We start from the raw sequence: 23,303 nt of genomic DNA, 5'->3' as shown, positions 1-23,303 counted from the left end.
TGAGACCAAAGGAGGAAGTAAGAGATAGGAGTTTGGAGGCAGTTCAGTAGTTCAGTTGCCTGTGTACATTGAGATATTGAAATTGCCCATGATGATGGTCAGGATGTCGGCTGAGAAGAAGTGTAGAAGCCAGGTATTGAAGTGATCAAAAAAGGCAGTAGCAGGGCCTGGTAGATGGTAGATGGTGGCTACTTGGAGATTGAGGGAGAGTAGATGCAAGGAAAAGTTGAGGGAAAAGTTGAGATGGGTTAAAGGAGCAGTTACCATATAGTAGGAGGCCAACACCACTACCATGTCTGTCTTGACAGATATTGTCAGTAAATTGGAGTTTTTCATAGTAAAGTGCAGTGGGGAGACTGTGTCGGAGGGTGTCAACCATGTTTCTTTGAGACCAAGGAAAGTAAGGTCATGGATATAGAAAAACTTATTGCAAATGGAACATGAGTTTCTTAATGCTCCAGAGGGAAAAACTGGGGGTTCAGAGGTCAGGTGAATGGATATGAGGTTTAGGGCTCATTCACACAAGTGTGTCCCTTGCGGGAATCACACTCCGTGTGAGAGATGGGTTGTGCGCCATTGACTACAGAAGCACAGGGCATTATCATGATTGATAATGCCGTGTGCCTCGGCATGACCTTTCTGTAATGGAATCATACTGACATAAAGCTGTTAGATAGATAGAATTAAAGAGAATGTCTTGGACTTGCAATTATTCACCTATAGTAAGATAGTCTATCACTGTATGAGCGATCGGTTGGGGTCTGATCCATGGGTCCACCAACAATCATTGATAAGTGATAAACAATGAAGAGGCTATGGTGCTCAAGTGGAAGCTGCATCCCCATCATTCTGCTGATTAATGGGGATCTCAAAGCTAAGAACTGACCACTTATCGATGACCTAAGGAAAACCCTTTTCCTATAGAGGAGTCCCTAATTTAGAGACTCTATTAATTAAAGCTCTGAACCCGGATATATCACCTTCTTCCGCAACTCAGCCCCTCTGACATGAGCATTGGAACATTTCATGCACCAACGCTCTCCCTTGCCCTGCGCTGAATCGCGCAGGACAAGGGCTTTTACTGCAGATCCAGTGACGTATCAGGTCTTTGCTAGGCGATGGCTTCCGCCTAACAGTGAGCCCAGTGACGTCACCGGCACTAATGGGCAGGCTTTAGCGCTTTCCTAGCGATGATGTCACTGGGAACACTGCTAGGTGGAAGCCTCCGCATAGCGCAGGGCAAGGGAGAGCATCGAAGCATGAAATGCTCCAAAACACATGTCAGAGGGGCTGAGGGAGGAAGAAGGGGATATGTCCAGGTAAACAAAGGTAAAGTTGGCTACAAAGGGTGTGTCTGTGTCCAGCGGGCATTGTGTAATGGTTTTTATTCCCATTGTGGTGGTGTTTCACTGGCTGAACACTTGCTGTCGGTTACTCTAGAAGTGATCACTGAGGGTCCCAGCAGCAGGACAACTTGTGATCAGCTTATGTTTAAGGACCCCTCATAAAAATGGATTGTCAAAAGGGGACTGCTTGGAGAAGAAAACTAAAATACTTGTTTTCTGCTCATTCATTTTGATACAGTATGATACCTCCTAATAATATTCATATGCAGTGATGTCACTGTATACAGCGTTATTAGAAATCACGTGGAACCTCTCAGTTCTTAGACAAGGGCTAATCTTATAGTCTATAGCAGACTTGGCATTTCTGGGACCCCAAGTATAGCTGTGCCTAGGGCCTGCACCACACCTCAAAGCTCTGCCCCTTTGTACTGCCAAGGTCCATCCTATCTGTCCTCAATGTCCTAGTCTCAGCTTAGCAGTGCATCCTGGGCAGTTCTGCTACTGCTCTACAGCTGGGGAGGGACAACCCCCACTTTCCCCATCTCCAGCTCCCTGTGCAGCTGAACTGGCTGATGATACTGTATGTCTGCTCCTTAAGTCATCTTTTTTTTTTCCAGTCTACCTCTTGTAGAGGTGACCCACTATCTGGGGCTTCAATACTTCTTACAAAAAGTAATTGTCAAAAGCGGACAACCACTGTAAGCTGCACATACGCAGTAGAATTTAGTCATACTACCCACATTTTTTGAGAAGATCCAATGTACATGGAGGCCTGGATACCCCAATGGCCCTCAGTTTTTGGGACAACGTAAAATTATTTTCAGCTTGTTTCTCCCAGATATGATTGGTGCTGGAGTTGTGTGAAGGGCACTTATCCCACCTCATTAAGCCAAACCTGTATAAACTTTGAAGTATAAAATATTATTGCTCTTCTCCACTCCCATTTATTCAATCTCCTTTGGAGCCAGAGGAGATCTCTTCGTGTCCTTGATCTACATGCATCTTAATTTTTTGCCACCTTAAACCTACAGTCATCCTGTGCAGCTGAACAGCCTGCTTCACACTGGGGAGAACCTGACTGTAGTTTTTGTTCAATAGCAGTCCACAAAAATTGTTGCCACCATGATCTCTACTTCATCTCAAATATCTCTAGTGCTGAGATATGAGTGCACAGATGCAGGTTGAGAATTTAGTCATGTCCATCTACACCCAGTACACCCCTCACATAATAGAAAATATTTTATTATATCTTTTCATGGGACAACACTGACGATATGATAATGTGACACAATGTAAAGTAGTCAGTGTGCAGCTTGTATAACAATGCACATTTGGTGTGCCCTCAAAATAACTCAACACACAGCTATTAATGTCTAAGCCCCTGGCAACAAAAGTGAGTACACCCCTAGTAAGTAAGAATGGCCAAATTGTGCCCAAAGTGTCAATATTTTGTGTGGCCACCATTATGTTATGCACTGCCTTAAAGGAGTTATCCCATGATTAATGTAAAAAATTAAGCTAAGGGGGCGTCTCCATGCTCAACCTATCACAACTCAGGAGGCAGTTAAAGGATGAAATTGAGCATGTGTGGCCTTCTCAGTGAGCAGGACAAAGAAATAAGAAAAAGAACAATCAGCAGGTGGCGAGATACAGATACATTTTATTGAATAACTCAGTGGCTATGCTACATTTATAATTACATGTAATTACAAAGGTATTCAAATCCAGATGCTGGTTTGAAAACTGAAGAAATTATTTCGTAGGGCAACCCCTTCAATTCTCTTGGGCATGGAATTCATTGGAGCTTCACAGGTTGCCACTGGAATCCTGTTCCCCTACTCCATGAGGACATCATGGAGCTGGTGGATGTTAGAGACCTTGCACTCCTCCACCTTCCATTTGAGGATGCCCCACAGATGCTCAATAGGGTTCTGGTCTGCAGACATGCTTGGCCAGTCTAGCACCTTTACTTTCAGTTTCTTTAGCAAGGCAGTGGTGCTGCAGCTCAGTTTCAGGGTGTTGGCAATCTTCTTATAGCCTTGGCCTCTTTATGTAGAGCAACAATTCTTTTTTTCAGATCCTCAGAGACTTCACACCTGAGACCTTGTAATACTAACCAGTCACATGACATCTGGGAGGGAAAATGGCTTATTGGGCACAATTTGTTGCCAGTGGTTTAGACATTATTGTCTGTGTGTTGAGGCTTTTTGAGGGCACACCAGATATACACTGTTATACAAGCTGTATACTACTTTACATTGTATCAAAGTGTCATATCTTCAGTGTTGTCCCATGAAAAGATATAATAAAATATTTACAAAAATGTGAGGGGTGTTCTCACTTTTAGGAGATACTTGTATATACACTGTACCGCCGGCTAAAAGTTAATTAGTCTCCATTATTTGTTAGCAATGAGATAATGAATACCATTGGTGACAGTGAGACACTGATCCCAGGTATGAGTAAGTGGTGTGTATAGGGGAAGTGTGAATTTGACTGTGGACACCTCTCCAAATGATACATCATTAAGCTATATATACTACTAGCAGAAGGACGCGGCTTCGCACGGGTATATTTTATTTATTGTTTGTGTGTGTCATTAAAAGATATCGACAGTATCCCCCATAATAGTGATCTTTACAGCACCCCGCCCCTTTAACAGTGAACTCCATAGTCCCCCACCCCTTAACACTGACTCCCCCACAGTGCCCCGCCACTTTAAAACGGGACCTCCACAACAGCCCATCCCCTTAACTGTTACCTTCACAGCAGCCTGCCCCTTTAACAGTGAGTTTGACAGCATCCCACTCTCTTGACAGTGACCTCCTCAGGGGCCTGCCCCCTTAACAGTGACCTCCACAGCGGCCTGCCCCCTTAACAGTAACATCCACAGTGAAAGCCTCTTTAACAGACCTCCACAGTGTCCGCCCCTTTAACAGTGACATACACAGCGCCCTGCTCCTTTAATGCTAGGGCTACATGACATGTGTTGCACGACATTTTGTCTCAACAGTTTTAATAATGATAGGCTATGGGGTCGCACTGCGACATGTAACATGCTGCACCTGCGACACAACAGTGGCAAAAAATCCATCCAACATGTCAGAGTGCAACGTCATAGACTATCATTATAAAAATTGTCGCACCACATTGGTGCGACATCAATGTCGTGAGACACATGTAGCAGTGTAGTTGTGCCCTATGTGTTGTGCAGCCCTAGCCTAAAGCTGACCTACAGCAGTGAAGAGAAATGGCTGGAAACCTGGAGTAAAGCTGTGTATGTGGAGACTAAGGTCCTGCGAGCTTCTATTGGCTGATAAGGGACATGTGACCGTGTGTATGGCAGTTGGGATATGAAGAGAAAGACTTGCAGGCTTGTATTGGCTAATGCATGTCATTTTTGGGGAATATCTCAGGAATGGTACATCCTAGAGAGCTGTGACTCCCACAAGATTTCTTTCCAAGTAGCAAGGGATGTGTATACCAAGTTTCGTTGAAATGGATGGTTGCGTTTTTGAGTTTTTCGCGGAACATACCTAAATGCACACATACATATATAAGTCATTTTTTATATATATAGATTGATGTGTAACAGTAACATAGAAACAAAGAAACATAGAAACATGTGATTCTCTTGGGAGAAAGGACCTTAGAGGACATCATCACTATGTGACCAGTAACATATCGATATTACTGGTCACATGGCTATGATGTAAACAAAGGCCCATTTCTCTATCAGAAGTGTTGCTGCAGGAGAAGTTTGCCATAATTGTGGAGCTTTTTTTTTCTGAAGATTACATTAGGAAAAGGTGACAGGGGCTGTTATGCTAATATACTGTAAGCTACTGTATAGTGGGGGGCCATATAGTGTGCTATACGGCTATACTGTATATTGTGGGGTGCTGTATATTGTGGGCAGGGGCTGACTGGCAACTTTTGGCCCAGGGGGCAAGTAACACCCAGAGGCCCACTGAGCCCCCCCCCCCCACTTTCGTCAGCCATGTAAATTAGAACACAGTAAAACAAAATAAACTAGGCATGCTCCGATATATCGGCCGCCGAAACACATCCGCCGAAAATTGCATTTTTGGTATAATGCCGAAAGTGTCATTTTCTGGCTGATACAGTGTTGCATCCGTGTATTCTCTCCTCCCCGCTGGGCGCTGCTCTGTGTCCCCCCCCATGACACTTGATGACTTTTGCAGGAGAAACTGTATATTGTGTGGCACAGTGTAGGCTATATGTGTATAACATAAACATATTTCATTTGAAAACTTACAGTTACTTGACCCTTGGGGATCTCGGACGCCACTTCCACACTTGGCCGGGGGCTCGGCGGAGCTGATGTTGTGTTTTATCCTAATGAGAAAGATTTCATAATAAGGATTTGGAGAAGGGGCAGAGGGGTCACAGAGCAGGGAGAGGCTGGGGCTGCTACTAGGGGGTCATACCATGGGGGAGTAATAAAGCCCGCCATAATGCCCCACCCCCCAGTAGAAATAATTCTCCTTATAATAGACAGTGCACAAAATACCCCCTTGTAATATCCCCAGTTGAGCTAATGTCCCCATAGTGCCCCCTATAATGTGCCAGTAGCCAGATAGGGCCCCCCTATAATGTGCCAGTAGCCACATAGGGCCCCCCTATAATGTGCCAGTAGCCACATAGGGCCCCCCTATAATGTGCCTGTAGCCATATGCCCCCCCATAATGTGCCAGTAGCCATAGGTCCCCTATAATCTGCCAGTAGCCATAGCCCCCCTATAATCTGCCAGTAGCCACAGCCCCCCCTATAATCTGCCAGTAGCCATAGCCCCCCCTATAATCTGCCAGTAGCCATAGCCCCCCCTATAATCTGCCAGTAGCCATAGCCCCCCTATAATCTGCCAGTAGCCATAGCCCCCCCTATAATCTGCCAGTAGCCATAGCCCCCCCTATAATCTGCCAGTAGCCATAGCCCCCCCTATAATCTGCCAGTAGCCATAGCCCCCCCTGTAATCTGCCAGTAGCCATAGGTCCCCCATAATGTGCCAGTAGCCATAGGTCCCCTATAATCTGCCAGTAGCCATAGCCCCCCTATAATCTGCCAGTAGCCATAGCCCCCCCTATAATCTGCCAGTAGCCATAGCCCCCCCTATAATCTGCCAGTAGCCATAGCTCCCCCTATAATCTGCCAGTAGCCATAGCCCCCCCTGTAATCTGCCAGTAGCCATAGCCCCCCCTGTAATCTGCCAGTAGCCATAGGTCCCCCATAATGTGCCAGTAGCCATAGGTCCCCTATAATCTGCCAGTAGCCATAGCCCCCCTATAATCTGCCAGTAGCCATAGCCCCCCCTATAATCTGCCAGTAGCCATAGCCCCCCCTATAATCTGCCAGTAGCCATAGGTCCCCCATAATGTGCCAGTAGCCATAGGTCCCCTATAATCTGCCAGTAGCCATAGCCCCCCTATAATCTGCCATTAGCCATAGCCCCCCCTATAATCTGCCAGTAGCCATAGCCCCCCCTATAATCTGCCAGTAGCCATAGCCCCCCCTATAATCTGCCAGTAGCCATAGCCCCCCCTATAATCTGCCAGTAGCCATAGCCCCCCCTGTAATCTGCCAGTAGCCATAGGTCCCCCATAATGTGCCAGTAGCCATAGGTCCCCCATAATGTGCCAGTAGCCATAGGCCCCCCCTATAATCTGCCAGTAGCCATAGGCCCCCCACTAATGTGCCAGTAGCCAGATAGGGCCCCCCCACTAATGTGCCAGGAGTAGCCAGATAGGGGCCCCTCTATAATTTGCCAGGAGTAGCCAGATTGTGCCCCCCTGCCCCCCACCCCCCTCATAAAGTGCCAGCCCAGTAGCCAGATTAGGGGGGGCCCCCCTATAATGTGCCAGGAGTAGCCACCACTAGCCAGATTGTGCCCCCGTGCCCCCCTGCCCCCCACCCCCCTCATAAAGTGCCAGCCCAGTAGTAGCCAGATTAGGGGGGGGCCCCTATAATGTGCCAGGAGTAGCCACCACTAGCCAGATTGTGCCCCCCTGCCCCTCACCCCCCTCATAAAGTGCCAGCCCAGTAGTAGCCAGATTAGGGGGGCCCCCCTATAATGTGCCAGGAGTAGCCACTAGCCAGATTGTGCCCCCCTGCCCCCCCTCATAAAGTGCCAGCCCAGTAGTAGCCAGATTAGGGGGGGCCCCCCTATAATGTGCCAGGAGTAGCCACCACTAGCCAGATTGTGCCCCCTGCCCCCCACCCCCCTCATAAAGTGCCAGCCCAGTAGTAGCCAGATTGGGGGGGGCCCCCCTATAATGTGCCAGGAGTAGCCACCACTAGCCAGATTGTGCCCCCATGCCCCCCACCCCCTCATAAAGTGCCAGCCCAGTAGTAGCCAGATTAGGGGGGGCCCCCCTATAATGTGCCAGGAGTAGCCACCACTAGCCAGATTGTGCCCCCGTGCCCCCCTGCCCCCCACCCCCCTCATAAAGTGCCAGCCCAGTAGTAGCCAGATTAGGGGGGGCCCCCCTATAATGTGCCAGGAGTAGCCACCACTAGCCAGATTGTGCCCCCTGCCCCCCACCCCCCTCATAAAGTGCCAGCCCAGTAGTAGCCAGATAGGGACAGAAATAAAGAAAAAAAAAAAATGTCAGTCAGACATACTTACCTCCCTGCTTCTCTGGACTACTCCGGTCCCGCCTCCAGCCAGGCGCCAGCACACACTGCATACTGCAATCACTTTACGGCAGCGGCTCAGTTAGGCCGCAGGACCAGCGCAGGTGGCGCGATGACGTCATCGCGCCGATGACGTCATCGTGCCGCCTGCGCCGGTCCGGCGGCCTGTCTGATAGGCTGCCGCAACACGCCTCCACTGCTCCCCTGCTCCCCGTCTCCCTGGCATAAAGCGGATGTTTACTCCGGCCCGGCCGGCCGGCCGGGAATGCGAGCCAGGGAGGCCCGGGGGGCAATTGCCCCCCTGCCCCCCGGCCCAGTCCGCCCCTGATTGTGGGGTTCTGTATAGTTTGGGGTGCTCTACTGCTCTACTGTATAGTGTAGGGTGCTATACTGCTCTACTGTATAGTGTGGGGTGCTATACTGCTCTACTGTATACTGTGGGGTGCTGTATACTGTAGGGTGCTATACTGCTCTACTGTGGGGTGATGTATGCTGTGGGGTGCTATACTGCTCTGCTGTATACTGGTAGCTGCTATACTGTATACGATAGGGTGCTATACTGCATACTGTGGGGTGTTGCATACTATAGGGTGTTTTACTGCATACTGTGGGGTGCTGTATACTATAGGGTGCTATACTGCATACTGTGGGGTGTTGCATACTATAGGGTGCTTTACTGCATACTGTGGGGTGCTGTATACTACAGGGTGCTATACTGCATACTACTGTGGGGTGCTGTATACTACAGGGTGCTATACTGCATACTGTGGAGTGCTGTATACTATAGGGTGCTATACTGCATACTGTGGGGTGCTGTATACTATAGGGTGCTACCTTGCATACTGTAGGGTGCTGTATACTATAGGGTGCTATACTGCATATTGTGGGGTGCTGTATACTATAGGGTGCTTTACTGCATACTGTGGGGTACTGTATACTATAGGGTGCTTTACTGCATACTGTAGGGTGCTGTATACTATAGGGTGCTTTACTGCATACTGTGGGGTGCTGTATACTATAGGGTGCTTTACTGAATACTGTGGGGTGCTGTATACTATAGGGTGCTATACTGCATACTGGGGGGTGCTATATACTACATGGTGCTATACTGCATACTGTGGGGTGCTGTATTCTATAGGGTGCTTTACTGCATACTGTGGGTGCTGTATACTATAGGGTGCTATACTGCATACTGTGGGGTGCTGTATATTACAGGGTGCTTTACTGCATACTGTAGGGTGCTGTATACTATAGGGTGCTTTACTGCATACTGTGGGGTGCTGTATACTATAGGGTGCTATACTGCATACTGTGGGGTGCTGTATACTATAGGGGGCTATACTGCATACTGTGGGGTGCTGTATACTATAAGGTGCTATACTGCATACTGTGGGGTGACAGGGGCTGTTATGCTAATATACTGTAAGCTACTGTATAGTGGGGTGCCATATAGTGTGCTATACGGCTATACTGTATATTGTGGGGTGCTGTATATTGTGGGGTGCTATACTGCTCTACTGTATAGTGTGGGTGCTGTATAGTGTGGGGTTCTGTATAGTTTGGGGTGCTATACTGCTCTACTGTATAGTGTGGGGTGCTATACTGCTCTACTGTATAGTGTGGGGTGCTGTATACTGTGGGGTGCTATACTGCTCTACTGTGGGGTGATGTATGCTGTGGGGTGCTATACTGCTCTGCTGTATACTGTGAGGTGCTATACTGTATACGATAGGGTGCTATACTGCATACTGTGGGGTGTTGCATACTATAGGGTGCTTTACTGCATACTGTGGGGTGCTGTATACTATAGGGTGCTATACTGCATACTGTGGGGTGTTGTATACTATAGGGTGCTTTACTGCATACTGTGGAGTGTTGTATACTACAGAGTGCTATACTGCATACTACTGTGGGGTGCTGTATACTACAGGGTGCTATACTGCATACTGTGGGGTGCTGTATACTACAGGGTGCTATACTGCATACTGTGGGGTGCTGTATGCTATAGGGTGCTTTACTGCATACTGTGGGGTACTGTATACTATAGGGTGCTTTACTGCATACTGTGGGGTACTGTATACTATAGGGTGCTTTACTGCATACTGTAGGGTGCTGTATACTATAGGGTGCTACACTGCATACTGTGGGGTGCTGTATACTATAGGGTCCTTTACTGAATACTGTGGGGTGCTGTATACTATAGGGTGCTATACTGCATACTGGGGGGTGCTATATACTGCATGGTGCTATACTGCATACTGTGGGGTGCTGTATACTATAGGGTGCTTTACTGCATACTGTGGGTGCTGTATACTATAGGGTGCTATACTGCATACTGTGGGGTGCTGTATATTACAGGGTGCTTTACTGCATACTGTAGGGTGCTGTATACTATAGGGTGCTATACTGCATACTGTGGGGTGCTGTATACTATAAGGTGCTTTACTGCATACTGTGGGGTGCTGTATACTATAGGGTGCTTTACTGCATACTGTGGGGTACTGTATACTATAGGGTGCTTTACTGCATACTGTGGTGTACTGTTTACTATAGGGTGCTTTACTGCATACTGTGGGTGCTGTATACTATAGGGTGCTATACTGCATACTGTGGGGTGCTGTATACTATAGGGTGCTTTACAGCATACTGTGGGGTGCTGTATACTATAGGGTGCTTTACTGCATACTGTGGGGTACTGAATACTATAGGGTGCTATACTGCATACTGTGGGGTACTGAATACTATAGGGTGCTTTACTGCATACTGTAGGGTGCTGTATACTATAGGGTGCTATACTGCATACTGTGAGATGCTGTATACTATAGGGTGCTTTACTGCATATTGTGGGGTGCTGTATACTATAGGGTGCTATACTGCATACTGTGGGGTGCTGCATACTACAGGGTGCTATACTGCATACTGTGGGCGCTGTATACTATAGGGTTCTTTACTGCATACTGTGGAGTACTGAATACTATAGGGTGCTATACTGCATACTGTGGGGTACTGTATACTATAGGGTGCTTTACTGCATACTGTAGGGTGCTGTATACTATAGGGTGCTATACTGCATACTGTGGGATGCTGTATACTATAGGGTGCTTTACTGCATATTGTGGGGTGCTGTATACTATTGGGTGCTATACTGTATACTGTGGGGTGCTGTATACTATAGGGTGCTATACTACATATTGTGGGGTGCTGTATACTACAGGGTGCTATACTACATTCTGTGGGGTGCTGTATACTACAGGGTGCTATTCTGCATACTGTGGGTGCTGTATACTGTAGGGTGCTATACTGTTTACTGTGGGTGCTGTATACTGTGGGGTGCTGTATACTATAGGGTACTATACTACATACTGTGGGGTGCTGTATACTATAGGGTGCTTTACTGCATACTGTGGGGTGCTGGGGTGCACTGCAACACTAGGGTGAGCCGAGCCCTAGTCTCCTTCCTGAACTGCAGAGCGGTGCCCACTTCCAGCCCTGAGCCCAGCTGCCTATAGCAATGATCCTGAGCCTGCTGGAGTCTACAGAACTGTAAGTATTTACAGTAATTCACTGGACTCTACAAGGTGTGTGGTTTTTTTTTTGGTTTTTTTTTTGTGTGTGTGTTGTGGTGGAGGGCGTGATTACATGCTAGGGTGTGGGAAGGGGGGATCCAGGAGGCCCAAGTAAATTCTTGCCCAGGGTCCAATCAACATTAAAGACGGCCCTGATGGTATATGAATCTAGAGTTATTAAGAGATGACTTAAGTAAGAGAAAACAGCTTACTACTAGTGAAGCTTACTACTGTCTCATGCATAGTCAACCAAAAATAGCAATGAAGGCCATATTTGGGTGACAGCCAAACATCAGCTCTATTCATAAAGTTATCTAATAATAGTCCTATATAATGTCTAAATAATACATGCTATACAATTGATATTAATATGCATGGTTCCTGTGCCAGGTCATCATAGGCACCTGTTTCAGCAGCAGTATCTGATGCATTGATGAATCCTGTGTGACTGCAGATTGCACACCTCCTAAGACTAGTAAAACAACACTTTCATAGAGTGGACTAATTTTATGCTGGTTAAAGTGATGAAGCAGTAAAATCTGGGCCAGAATATAGAGCTGGGATAGAGAATCACCCAGTGTTTTACCTCATTCTACACCAATCCCATTTCTATTATATTTAGTCATTTTTAATTGTTGTAGGTGGCAACAAATATGACTACTATTAATGCTATAATTAAGATTGTCACTTAACTCTTGAGTGAATGTACAATCCAATATATATTAGCCTAGCCATGGCATCACCAAAACCACCCAGATCTTCTGAAAACATCTGGTCATGCCTTTTTGTGTCTAATCAGTTGGACATTCCTACAGATATAATGAAAATGCTTAGTTTTGGATTAGATCCCTTAAAGGGTAACTGTCATGTTTTCATGTTGCTGCTGCTGTGGCATTATGCATAAAGCAATCTTTAGTTTCTTCACATACCACTGTTTTCCTTGAGTTTTTCCCTTAGTTACGACTGTTTAAACATTTACATTATGAGGATCTTCTCATGATGGCTCCTCTGCCAGTTCTCTGAGGCCAAAAGTGCTTTCCCTCACTTCCCATACACACTTGCTGTAGCCAGCAGCTCCCTGCCAGCCAATCAGATTAGATTACTGAGAGACACGCCTCCTCACTCTGAAGCCTAATGCAGGCATGCAGTGTGAAGGACCGCCCCTCCGTCTTCTGTTTATACTAAAAGAAAGACAGACAAGCCTCAGCAATGGTCTTTTAAGGGAGCAGTGGAAAGGGACAGAGGACATTAATGAAAGCTGTTATTATAAGGTAATTACAGATCTTTTGACAATCATTGACAGACTAACTCAGGTATACATGCCTAGCTCTAATAAACTAGCAAATAAAAAAATGACAGTTACCCTTTAATTACTATTGCCTTAGTCTTACTGGTTTGGCAACATTTATAATATTCCTGTTATCTTCCTTTACAGACTCTGAGGGTCTTGGAATCAGTATTATTGGGATGGGGGCTGGAGCAGACATGGGTCTTGAAAAGCTTGGGATATTTGTCAAAACTGTGACTGAAGGTGGAGCAGCGCACCGGGATGGAAGGTATTGTCTTGTAATATACTGCTGTTCTAAAATGTCCCTAATCTTTTCCTATATGGTAGAAAATAATGTCAAATATACCCGTTTTTCTCAGCTATCTAAATCACTTTGTATGAGCCTATATATTTTTCATCAGGATCCAGGTAAATGACCTCTTGGTGGAAGTTGATGGGACAAGTTTGGTTGGAGTTACTCAATCCTTTGCAGCTTCTGTTTTGAGGAATACCAAGGGACATGTGAGGTGAGATATACCCCTATTTCACTTCTACTCTTTACCCCCTAGACATCACCTTCCAACACCTTTCATTCCTCATGCCTCACAAGTATAACGACCAGTAGTGATAATCGCCGTGTGCTAGCTGTAGACATGCAACCAAGATTAGATCAATATGTAATTCATTAGCTTCAGTTCTTCATTGGCTTGAGTTCATCACCCTACAAGATCATCATCTTATGAGGTAAGGGCACTGCTCGTCATGAAATACTCAGGCCCCTCATACTGAGGAAGAAAGAGGCAAGGCACTGTGGTGGCTTTATATCATCTTGTCACATGATGTTTTATACTACTGCCAATGCTCTCATTAATGTTCCTATGTGACTCTTGATGTTGGTCTTCACCAGGTTTTTAATTGGTCGTGAAAAACCAGGAGAACAGAGTGAAGTTGCCCAACTGATTCAACAGACGCTGGAACAAGAGAGGTGGCAAAGGGAGAACATGGAACAACATTATAATCAGTGTAATGAAGATGATGAGGAAGTGAGTGGAGGTTTAACTTTATGTAAAAATCCATCGTCAATACATTTGTGGTAACACCTAAACCAATTTGTTTTCCTGTTTGCTTAGACAGGGGAATATGCTACAGATGAAGAAGATGAAGAGATGAGCCCTATGTTTCCAGGAGGTGATCTCGCAATTGAAGTTTTTGAGTTACCTGAAGGAGAAGACGCTTTGTCCCCAGTGGAGATGGATCCTGAGAAACTAGTGCACAAATTCAAAGAAGTAAAATGATATAAATCACTCATTGGCCACTGCATTAGGTCCAATGCACTTGTCCACATAGTGATTTACATCTTTGGTTTTCTTTTTTAGTTGCAGATAAAGCATGCTGTTACAGAAGCTGAGATCCAACAGCTCAAGAGGAAGGTGAGATGGAAGTGTTAGTTGATTGGCCACGAAATTACTGGTTTAAAGGGAACCTGTCAGCGGGATTTTGTGTATAGAGCTGAGGACATGGGTTGTTAGATGGCCGCTAGCACATTCACAATACCCAGTCCCTATAGCTCTGTGTGCTTTTATTGTGTAAAAAAAACGATTTGATACATATGCAAATTAACCTGAGATGAGTCCTGTATGTGAGATGAGTCAGGGACAGGACTCTTCTCAGGTTAATTTGCATATGTATCAAATCGTTTTTTTTTACACAATAAAAGCACACAGAGCTATGGGGACTGGGTATTGCGGATGTGCTAGTGGCCATCTAGCAACCCATGTCCTCGGCTCTATACACAAAATCCCGGTGACAGGTTCCCTTTAAGCAACAAAGCCCATGAGTTCATTATTGTTAAAAAAATATCAACATCACTACAACTTATACTAGTATCTAGCAGTGAACCAATAGGTAAAAATGTATACTTTACTCCACCAAAGTCACCATCCAAAAACAAAGGGATTCAGAACTTTTTCACACCCCCAATCCACAAAGCGTCGAATGATCCTTAGGCGTCTTTGCTAATTTTATGATGCCTCTATGTGGAGAGCCCTCCTCAGGCTCTCCACATAGAGGCCAACCTTAGATGAAGATCTTCTTCCAATGGGTCCCATAACAGGGGCGCTTCTATGGTCTTCATACTGTAGCTTTACATGATGCAGAGTCACAAATATTTGAGAATACAGAACATGTGCCCAAAGGATCTGTTTTGGGGCCAGGTTATGCTATTAGCAAGCTGCAACTTAAAGGGATTCTGTCATCAGACTGTTGCCCTATAAGCTAAACATATGGCCATGTCGGTGCTAATCACATGAATCCTAAACTGCCCTTATTAAACCTGCTTGTGGCTCTATTAGCCCAAAAAACAGTTTTTTATAAGCCTGATGCGCATGCACACTTCGCTCAACGAAGCCGCTGCCAGGAGTCCGTGGCGCATCAGGCTGAGCCTAGTGCGCAAGCGCAGGTGCAGGATCTGGCAGAGGGACGGGTGGATTGAGGAGGCGGCGCTGAGGTGAGGAAGGCGGCGCTGGGCACCAGACGGTGAGGGGTGCAGGCGGGCATCCTAGATTAACGCAAAACCCCTTGGGCACCTTAGGTAGGTGAGTGACAGCTTATAAAAACCAGTTTTTTGGGCTAATAGAGCCACAAGCAGGTTTAATAAGGGCAGTTTAGGATTCATGTGATTAGCACCGACATGGCCATATGTTTAGCTTATAGGGCACAAATCTGATGACAGAGTCCCTTTAAAGCTTGTATACTTTCTGACATATTTGGCTTCTTATCTGTAGTTGGCTGGACTGGAACAAGAACGTTCTCGTTGGAGGATGGAGAAAGTTCAGCTACAACAGAGTGTCCAGGAGAACAGGGATCGTGTAGAGAAGCTGCAGGGATACTGGATGGAGGCTCAGAGCTTATGTCAGGCCGTGGATGAGCATCTGAAGGAGACCCAAGCCCAACACCAGGGACTAGAGCGCAAGTACAGTAAAGCCAAAAGGTTGATCAAGGAGTACCAACAAAAGTAAGCAATGTTGTCACACCCACCTTCTAGACTTAGACTGAATTTTACATTCTTTGAGATAAACCCCAAATGTTATCATTCAATGACACATGACTCAATTTAGGAACCAGGGCATTTATATTAGCCTATACAATATTTTACCTATTTTCTCTCCAGGGAAGTTGACCTCTTAAAAAAAGAGGAGATGCAGAAGCAAGCACTGGAAGAAGTGGAGAGTGCACATGCAGCAGAGATCAAGAAACTACAGGAGAAGGTACTTATAGAGATCTATGTATCTACTGTAATAACATTTAGAGGGCAGCCACCAAGTAATGTTTCTGAAGTATACCAGTGCACACAACATACAGTATGCCTTATTCAGCAAAGAATAATATACAGGGTATATGGAGTATACTGCTGTCTACTAAGCAAGCAGCCCAGGATCCAGCATCGTGTAATGGTAGAGGCAGTTAGTGCAGTCTTAGGTTGAAGTTGTGTGCCTATTATAGTCATTTTTATTCTTGCACAGTCATCTTTCTCCATGTCTGCCCAGTAAAGACAGGGGCATTGCTTCCTTTAGGTTGAATGTTGTCCTGCAGGAGCTCTCCTACAACTTTATTATTTTATTCAGGGCATAATGCATGTATCCCTCTAACTGCAGTATCAAGCAGTCTATGAACTAACTAGGAAACCAGTGGTCAGTGAGAAAACTGATAGATGGCATGGTGGGCGAGGTGAAAAAAAAACAATCAGGATGAAGTTACATGTTCAGAAAAAGTTGCAGGAGGACAGGGGCGTAGCTAGAAATGACTGGGCCCCATAGCAAAAATAATTATGGGCCCCCCCTCCCGGATCTCCCACCCCCACATACCTATCGGACCTCCCACCCCTTCCAGAGCTCCCATCCAAACACCCCTCCAGGACCTCCCACCCGAACATCCCCCCAAGTGTCGTCCACAGATCCCCCCCCCCCAAGTTTCGTCCACAGATCCCCCCCAAGTGTCGTCCACAGATCCCTCCCCCCTCAAGTGTCGTCCACAGTTCCCACCCCCCCCAAGTGTCGTACACACCCCCCCCCTTCAGTGTCCTCCATAGATCCCCCCTTCAGTGTCCTCCACAGATCCCCCCCTTCAGTGTCCTCCACAGATCCCCCCCTTCAGTGTCCTCCACAGATCCCCCCTTCAGTGTCCTCCACAGATCCCCCCCTTCAGTGTCCTCCACAGATCCCCCCTTCAGTGTCCTCCACAGATCCCCCCCTTCAGTGTCCTCCACAGATCCCCCCCTTCAGTGTCCTCCACAGATCCCCCCCTTCAGTGTCCTCCACAGATCCCCCCCCCCCTTCAGTGTCTTCCACAGATATCCCCCCCACCAAGAGCCGCTTCCTACCTAATTTATTAACTGCACTTGCCTCTGTGGAAATTGAAGAGAAGCGCCATAATCTCGCACAGGCGCACTGGCAGAGGCCAGGAAGACGGTGCATGCGCACTACGATGCCTCTGCCAGTGCGCCTGTGCGAGATTACGCCGCTTCTCTTCAATTTCCACAGAGGCAAGTGCAGTGTGGTCTGCGGCGCTGGTGCCAGCCTGGCTACGCCCCCGTTCCGGCCCGCTCCACCGCGTCCGCCTACCTCATGTTCTCCAGACACTCCTTAAGTTGTGCGGCAGCCGGCAGTGCTGGTGCTACAATTCTACAGTCCACTCACTGTCCTCTCCTCCTTCCTTAGCTTCCGCCTTCCCCCCAGCCAGGCCCGAGCCGTGGACCGCCCGCGCCCCACCCACTACACTGGCGGGCGGTCGGGCCTGGCTGCTGGCTGCCTGTGTGAGTGTATTAATAAAAATAAAAAAAGTGATACGGTCCGGACAGGCCCCCAGTGGCGTAGGGCCCCATAGCCACTGCTATGGTTGCTATGGCGATCCCTACGCCACTGCAGGAGGACAAGTGCAAAGGTCATCCAAAAGTGGATGACTTCTTTGATATCTCAGCCTTGAATAGAGGATTCCTCTTGATTATCCTTGACTATTGTGAACTATGGCATGTAGCTAGGGTATGAGACACCACTGCTGACAACTACCCCCATGTCTCATGTAACTCTTTTCTTTTTTTTTTCAACTCAGGTCTCAGAATTAGAGAAGAAGCTGGCCACCCTTCAGTGTTCCACCCCTACTTAGTTTGGATGTAATGGAAAATTGGGATTGCTGGGCAGGAGGTGATCACCACTTGTTCACTCCTGCAGAATTTCTGCCACCAGTGATGGAACTGCAGCCAATTTCCCCCTTCCCATAGCTCATTTACTACCCCAACAGTTAAGTTTGGGGGGATTGAAGTACTATTCACTGGGATGCTGACAAGTGATTGTCGTTCTTTGTTGATATCTAACTTGACAACGATGGATACCAGCTGTATGTATTGTGGCTACAGGCCTGTGTCTTCATACCAACCATGTATTTATGTGGACAACAGGACTCTGTAACAGGACTTGGGTTGTACAACTTCTCAAGATATTTTATTCAGTGGTCCCAACGGCTGCACATTGCAATGACTGGGGTCTTTGGCCCCCTAGTGGCCTAAGCAGTGACTGCAGTCTCTCTACCTGGATTTTGCGTGTCTCCGTGCTGTGTTTGTGCTGGTGGTCTCTGTCTATTAACTGCCCTTGGTATCTCAAGAACAGTATAAACCACCCACCATTACTCACCCCAATCTTTTATTTACAACCTGTGATTCCCTGATCGCTCTTCTCAACTGTGACTACGGCAAGTGTGTGTGTGTGACTCCTACCCAGACTGGAAGACACCATTTTGTTTTAGATGCAATATCTCAACTTATCTACTAACATCATGGAGGCATGAGGTGCAGGTTGTCTGATTCTTTTTAATGTGGTTCGTTTTTAGCAGGTTGGTAGATAAGATTTGCATATATTTTGGTTCAGACCAAAAAATGGATGGTTCTTTAGTTGTGCAGATACATATACTCAAACATAAGTTGGATAGCCGAGTATCCGTGCAAGCGGCTACAGCACGCACTCAATTGTAATGTGCATGTATGCAATGAGGTAAAGGTCTATATATCAGGATAAATACATTAGATTTGTTTTGCTATATGCCCTACTTCTGAAATATGTGCATATTATAATATATCCTAAATTTCACAAATTATTTTTGGATGACACCTAATACCAGGAGGTGTGTGCACGACTGGATTGTGCGTTCCACAGAGCGGCGACCGTGGAGGGGTTGTATGCGTGTTGTGTGTGTATACAGTCAGATGTATATACAGTATACATCAATATACACAAGTGTGCCAGCTTGTCACATCCCAGCTGTATATAGCTTTGTATAACTGTGAGTCTATCTCTGCCGGGTCTTGAAATCTCTGAATCTGTAACCGCACATGCAGACATCATGCAGTGCTAGTTATGAAAAGCCACTATTTCTAGCAAGGAAGCTGCCGGCAGCCATGTTTGTAACTGGTTAACCTTTCCTGTTACAGTTGATGAAGGAAGAGCCTGATGGCACTGGGTTGGCGTTCAGACTGGTCCTTGAAGAGAAGGGGTTATTTGTATATTTTGAACAATGGATGCATGGGTGATAAAGAGCCGCCACTAGGGGGAGCGAGTGAGTAAGGAGGTTGAGTGACACTGTGCCAAATTACTATCTGTCTATTTATTGGTCTGTAACTGAGGAAACAAAAAGAAAGAATGAAGGATGTACATACCAGGGGAACTCATTGTGGGGAGAAGGACATGGAAGTGTTTTGGGGATTATGGAATGGATTAAAAAGGACGTTTGTCATTAAACAGACTCAAATAATTCTCATTTTGTCGTTATTTAAAAAAACGATGGGGAAGAGTTTAAGACAACTGGAAAAAATTGTGTACGATGATGTATACCATCGTCTGGAATGATGCCCATTTAGGATGGCCCCTCCAATTTTAGTCTTAAAAAAACAGGACTGTCTTTTGTCACCCTAGGGTTTAATGGTGTACACCAGGGGTGAAGTGGTAGGGCTACAGAGGTAGCAGTAGCCCATGGGAACTCATTCCTGGGGTAGTCCATAGGTTCCTCTACCATATAAAAACATACCAGTATTATAATTGGCACATGGTAGGTGGGAAGACGCTAAAACAGATTTCATATTGGGACCCAGGAGCTTCAGCTTATCCCTCTAGTGTACACAGAAGAGAAGGGCCCCAACAGTAAAGATTCAATGGGTCTCCCACTATACTGCTGGGTTTTGCCAAGACAGAGGCAGGTGTTTGTTTCCCTCTCCCAGTTCCTCACCATTTAGTTTTAGTGGGTAACTATGAGCCCCAGCACATGATACCCAAAAATATTTTGCCCCATGCCTACCAATGGAGCTTTCAACCCAGTCCAGCATATAGAATTATTGCATACAAACAATTCATATCCCAAGTGGGCAAACTGGTGAAACTGGTCATAACCTGAACAAATAAGGGTCATTTTACAAGGGCTGATGATCAACAACCAACAAGGCTTATTCCCATTGGCCCATGTAAACATGCTGTCAGTCACCTGACAAACGAGCAAACGGTCATTTGTCGGGTGATCATATCTGTTATGCAGCACCAAAAATCTTTTTTTGGGGGGGGCAGCACATCGCCCCATGTAAACAGGGGATATGCTGACAATGAATGAAAACAGTGTGTGGACTAATGATCATACTGCTGATCATTCATCCACACAATAAAGATAATTACTGCATGTAAATACAGGAAATGAGTGGTGAGCTTTATTCCATATATACAAATCCTTTACACCAATTCTTTATTAGTATTAATATTGGTAATACACAAAATACAAAAACTATCAGCTTTCCCTTATTCATATTTATTATATTAACCATGGGCTAAAGGGGTTTTCCATTTCAGCTGAATGTAAGGCACTCCACCTCTGAGGCCCACGGCATTTATCTTTAACCTGCAAGAAAATAGCAGAAGTGTTCATATCCCCTGCAGTGCCCCCACAGGTGAAATGAAGCATTACACAGTTCTCATTGAAATGAACAGACTGTGCAAGTAATGCAGACGTGTTGGGTCTTCCAGCGAGATAGATGCTTTCTGTAACCTCCTCCACAATTTGGGAGAGCCTATATGAGGGATTCCTTTCTATTAAAGGGGTTGTCCAGTAACTAAAAATGACTTTCAAATTTTTAAAAAAGCATATTCACCTCTTTGATCCCTCACAGATCCTGTTGTGATGCTGCCCAGGTCCCCTGCTGCTCTTGCAGCAGATGCTGCCCACTCAGCCAATTATTGGCACATGCCGTGCTTTATGCCGCCTTTGGAATATTGATGGCCTGTCCTCAGGATAGGTCATCAATATTAGGGTCCATTCACACGTCCGTATGTGTTTTGCGAATCCGCAAAACACAGACATCGGCAATGTGCGTTCCGCATTTTGCAGACCGCACATCACCGGCACTCTCATAGAAAATGCCTTTTATTGTCTGCAATTGCGGACAAGAATAGGACATGTTCTATTTTTTGGCGGAATGGAAGTGTGGATCCGTACTTCCGTTCCGCCAAAAAATAGAACATGCGGATGTGGACAGCACATTCCGGTCCTATTGAAAATGAATGGGTCCGCATCTGTTCTGCAAAATTCTGATAGATGTCTGATAGATGCAGGTCCCACCTTTGGACCCGCACCTCAACTTAGAACGGAGCCCACAAAGTGCCAGAGTGCGCACAGCTCATGCATGGCCGCCCTCTAGCCATTTCTATGGGAGTGCGGAATATAGCCAAGTGGCGTGATCGATGTATTCGGAAGTCCCATTGAAATGAATTGGAAGCGTATTTGCTTCTATGGGACTTACGGAAATAGCTGAGACAGAGCTTGGCTTTTTTTGGGCACTCCCATAGAAATGAATGGTGACAACTGCGGTCCACAAGATCACACCCAACTAACTGCATACATTTGGACTGCAGCAATGTAGCCCAGGCCTAATAATGGAGGTGCAAGGGCCACCCTGTGTATTTAAATGGGACAAAGGTGTAATCATGCTGCACCAACACTACTAACTAGAAGGCAGGCAGGTAAAAAGATGAACCACAGCGCTTCAGCAATGAGAAGAAGCAGCACTCAGGTGCTTCTAACTCCCTGTTTTAGCGTTTGGTAGGGGTCTCAGCACTTGGGCCTCCACCAATCAAAACCTTTGATATGGCACTATGATATCATAGGTTTTTGGAAAGTGTAGTTAAGCCTCATTCACAGGTCAGTGTTTTGGTCAGTGATTTCCATCAGTGACTGTGAGCCAAAACCAGGTGTGGAGACTCTACAGAGATAAGGTCTAAGGCAGTGGTCGGCAAAGTGCGGCTCGCGAGCCACAAGCGGCTCTTTAGACCCTTCAATGCGGCTCTTTGGTGCAGGCTCCCAGGGGTCGCAGTTGGCCCCTGCAGTCAGTGTTCCCTTATGACCATCTAAGTGGCGCGGGTGAGCGGCCGCGCAGCCATATCGCGCCGCTCAAGCTGCTTGCAAAATGTCCATCATGCGCCTCCTGCCCCGTCTGTCTGCTCCTTCCACTTTATGAATAAAGCAGGCAGGTGGGGCAGGAGGCGCATGACGGAGTGTGAGATGTCACGCTGCACACAGCAGCAGAATGGCGGGCAGCGGCGCTCTAGTTCGGCTGCCCACTGCCGGCCATGTGAGGAGTGGTGGAGTGGTGAAGAGGCCACCGCTCAGGAGACTTGGAGCGAAATGTCCTGCAGCAGAAAGGTAGGAGCTGCCCCCGGTGTGTGCACAGCGCCGGGCACTGCACCGGCCCCGCCGCAAGTGTCCCTGCCTCCTCCCTTCCCCCCACTAATACATTACTTTACTAGAAGGCACTTATGGGGGATATCTGTGGATGACGCACTTATGGGGGATATCTGTGGAGGGCACTTATAGGGGATATCTGTGGATGACGCACTTATAGGGGATATCTGTGGAGGGCACTTATGGGGGATATCTGTGGAGGGCACTTATAGGGGGATATCTGTGGAGGGCACTTATGGGGGATATCTGTGGATGGCACATATATAGCATCTTATGCTATATATGTGCCATCCACAGATATCCCCCATAAGTGCCCTCCACAGATATCCCCCATAACAGTGCGTCATCCACAGATCGCAGTATGGAAGGATTGCCATCCAAAATCGGCCTGTCCCGCAGTATGTAAAAACACACTCTAGGCTCATGCCCACGAATGTAAGGGCGCTGTGCCTGTGCTGCGGACCACAAATAGCGGTCCGCAATGCACGGACACAGACCATGGGGCATCTGCATGAGAATCGCCCGACTGCCCGCACCGCAAAAAAGTAGCGCATGCTGAAGTGAATGGGTCCATGATGCGGGCTGCACACGGCCAGTGCCCGTGTACTGGGGACCCGCCGTATGCGGCCTGCAATATGGCAACAGTCGTGTGCATGAGCCCTAATAGTCCTCACTGGTACTGTTGACGCAATATTTTGGTTTTAAAAA

The 23,303-nt window shown here is 46.7% G+C and overlaps 1 protein-coding gene across 1 annotated transcript in view; it reads left to right on the top strand.

Annotated features, from left to right (window-relative positions):
• Positions 1 to 19,632, top strand: part of PPP1R9B (protein phosphatase 1 regulatory subunit 9B) — a 42,888-nt gene extending 23,256 nt beyond the window's left edge. Inside the window, exons 3-10 of the mRNA XM_044297886.1 lie at positions 13,002 to 13,122; positions 13,256 to 13,360; positions 13,741 to 13,876; positions 13,964 to 14,119; positions 14,210 to 14,263; positions 15,617 to 15,846; positions 16,003 to 16,099; positions 17,940 to 19,632. Coding sequence (XP_044153821.1) covers positions 13,002 to 13,122; positions 13,256 to 13,360; positions 13,741 to 13,876; positions 13,964 to 14,119; positions 14,210 to 14,263; positions 15,617 to 15,846; positions 16,003 to 16,099; positions 17,940 to 17,993 — 953 coding nt within the window. The 3' untranslated portion in view covers positions 17,994 to 19,632. The remainder of the gene's footprint in view (positions 1 to 13,001; positions 13,123 to 13,255; positions 13,361 to 13,740; positions 13,877 to 13,963; positions 14,120 to 14,209; positions 14,264 to 15,616; positions 15,847 to 16,002; positions 16,100 to 17,939) is intronic.
• Positions 19,633 to 23,303: the final 3,671 nt, after the last annotated feature.

Source organism: Bufo gargarizans, chromosome 6 (genome assembly GCF_014858855.1).
Source record: "Bufo gargarizans isolate SCDJY-AF-19 chromosome 6, ASM1485885v1, whole genome shotgun sequence".
Taxonomy (NCBI): Eukaryota; Metazoa; Chordata; class Amphibia; order Anura; family Bufonidae; genus Bufo; species Bufo gargarizans.
This window is presented reverse-complemented; position numbering and strand designations above follow the sequence as displayed.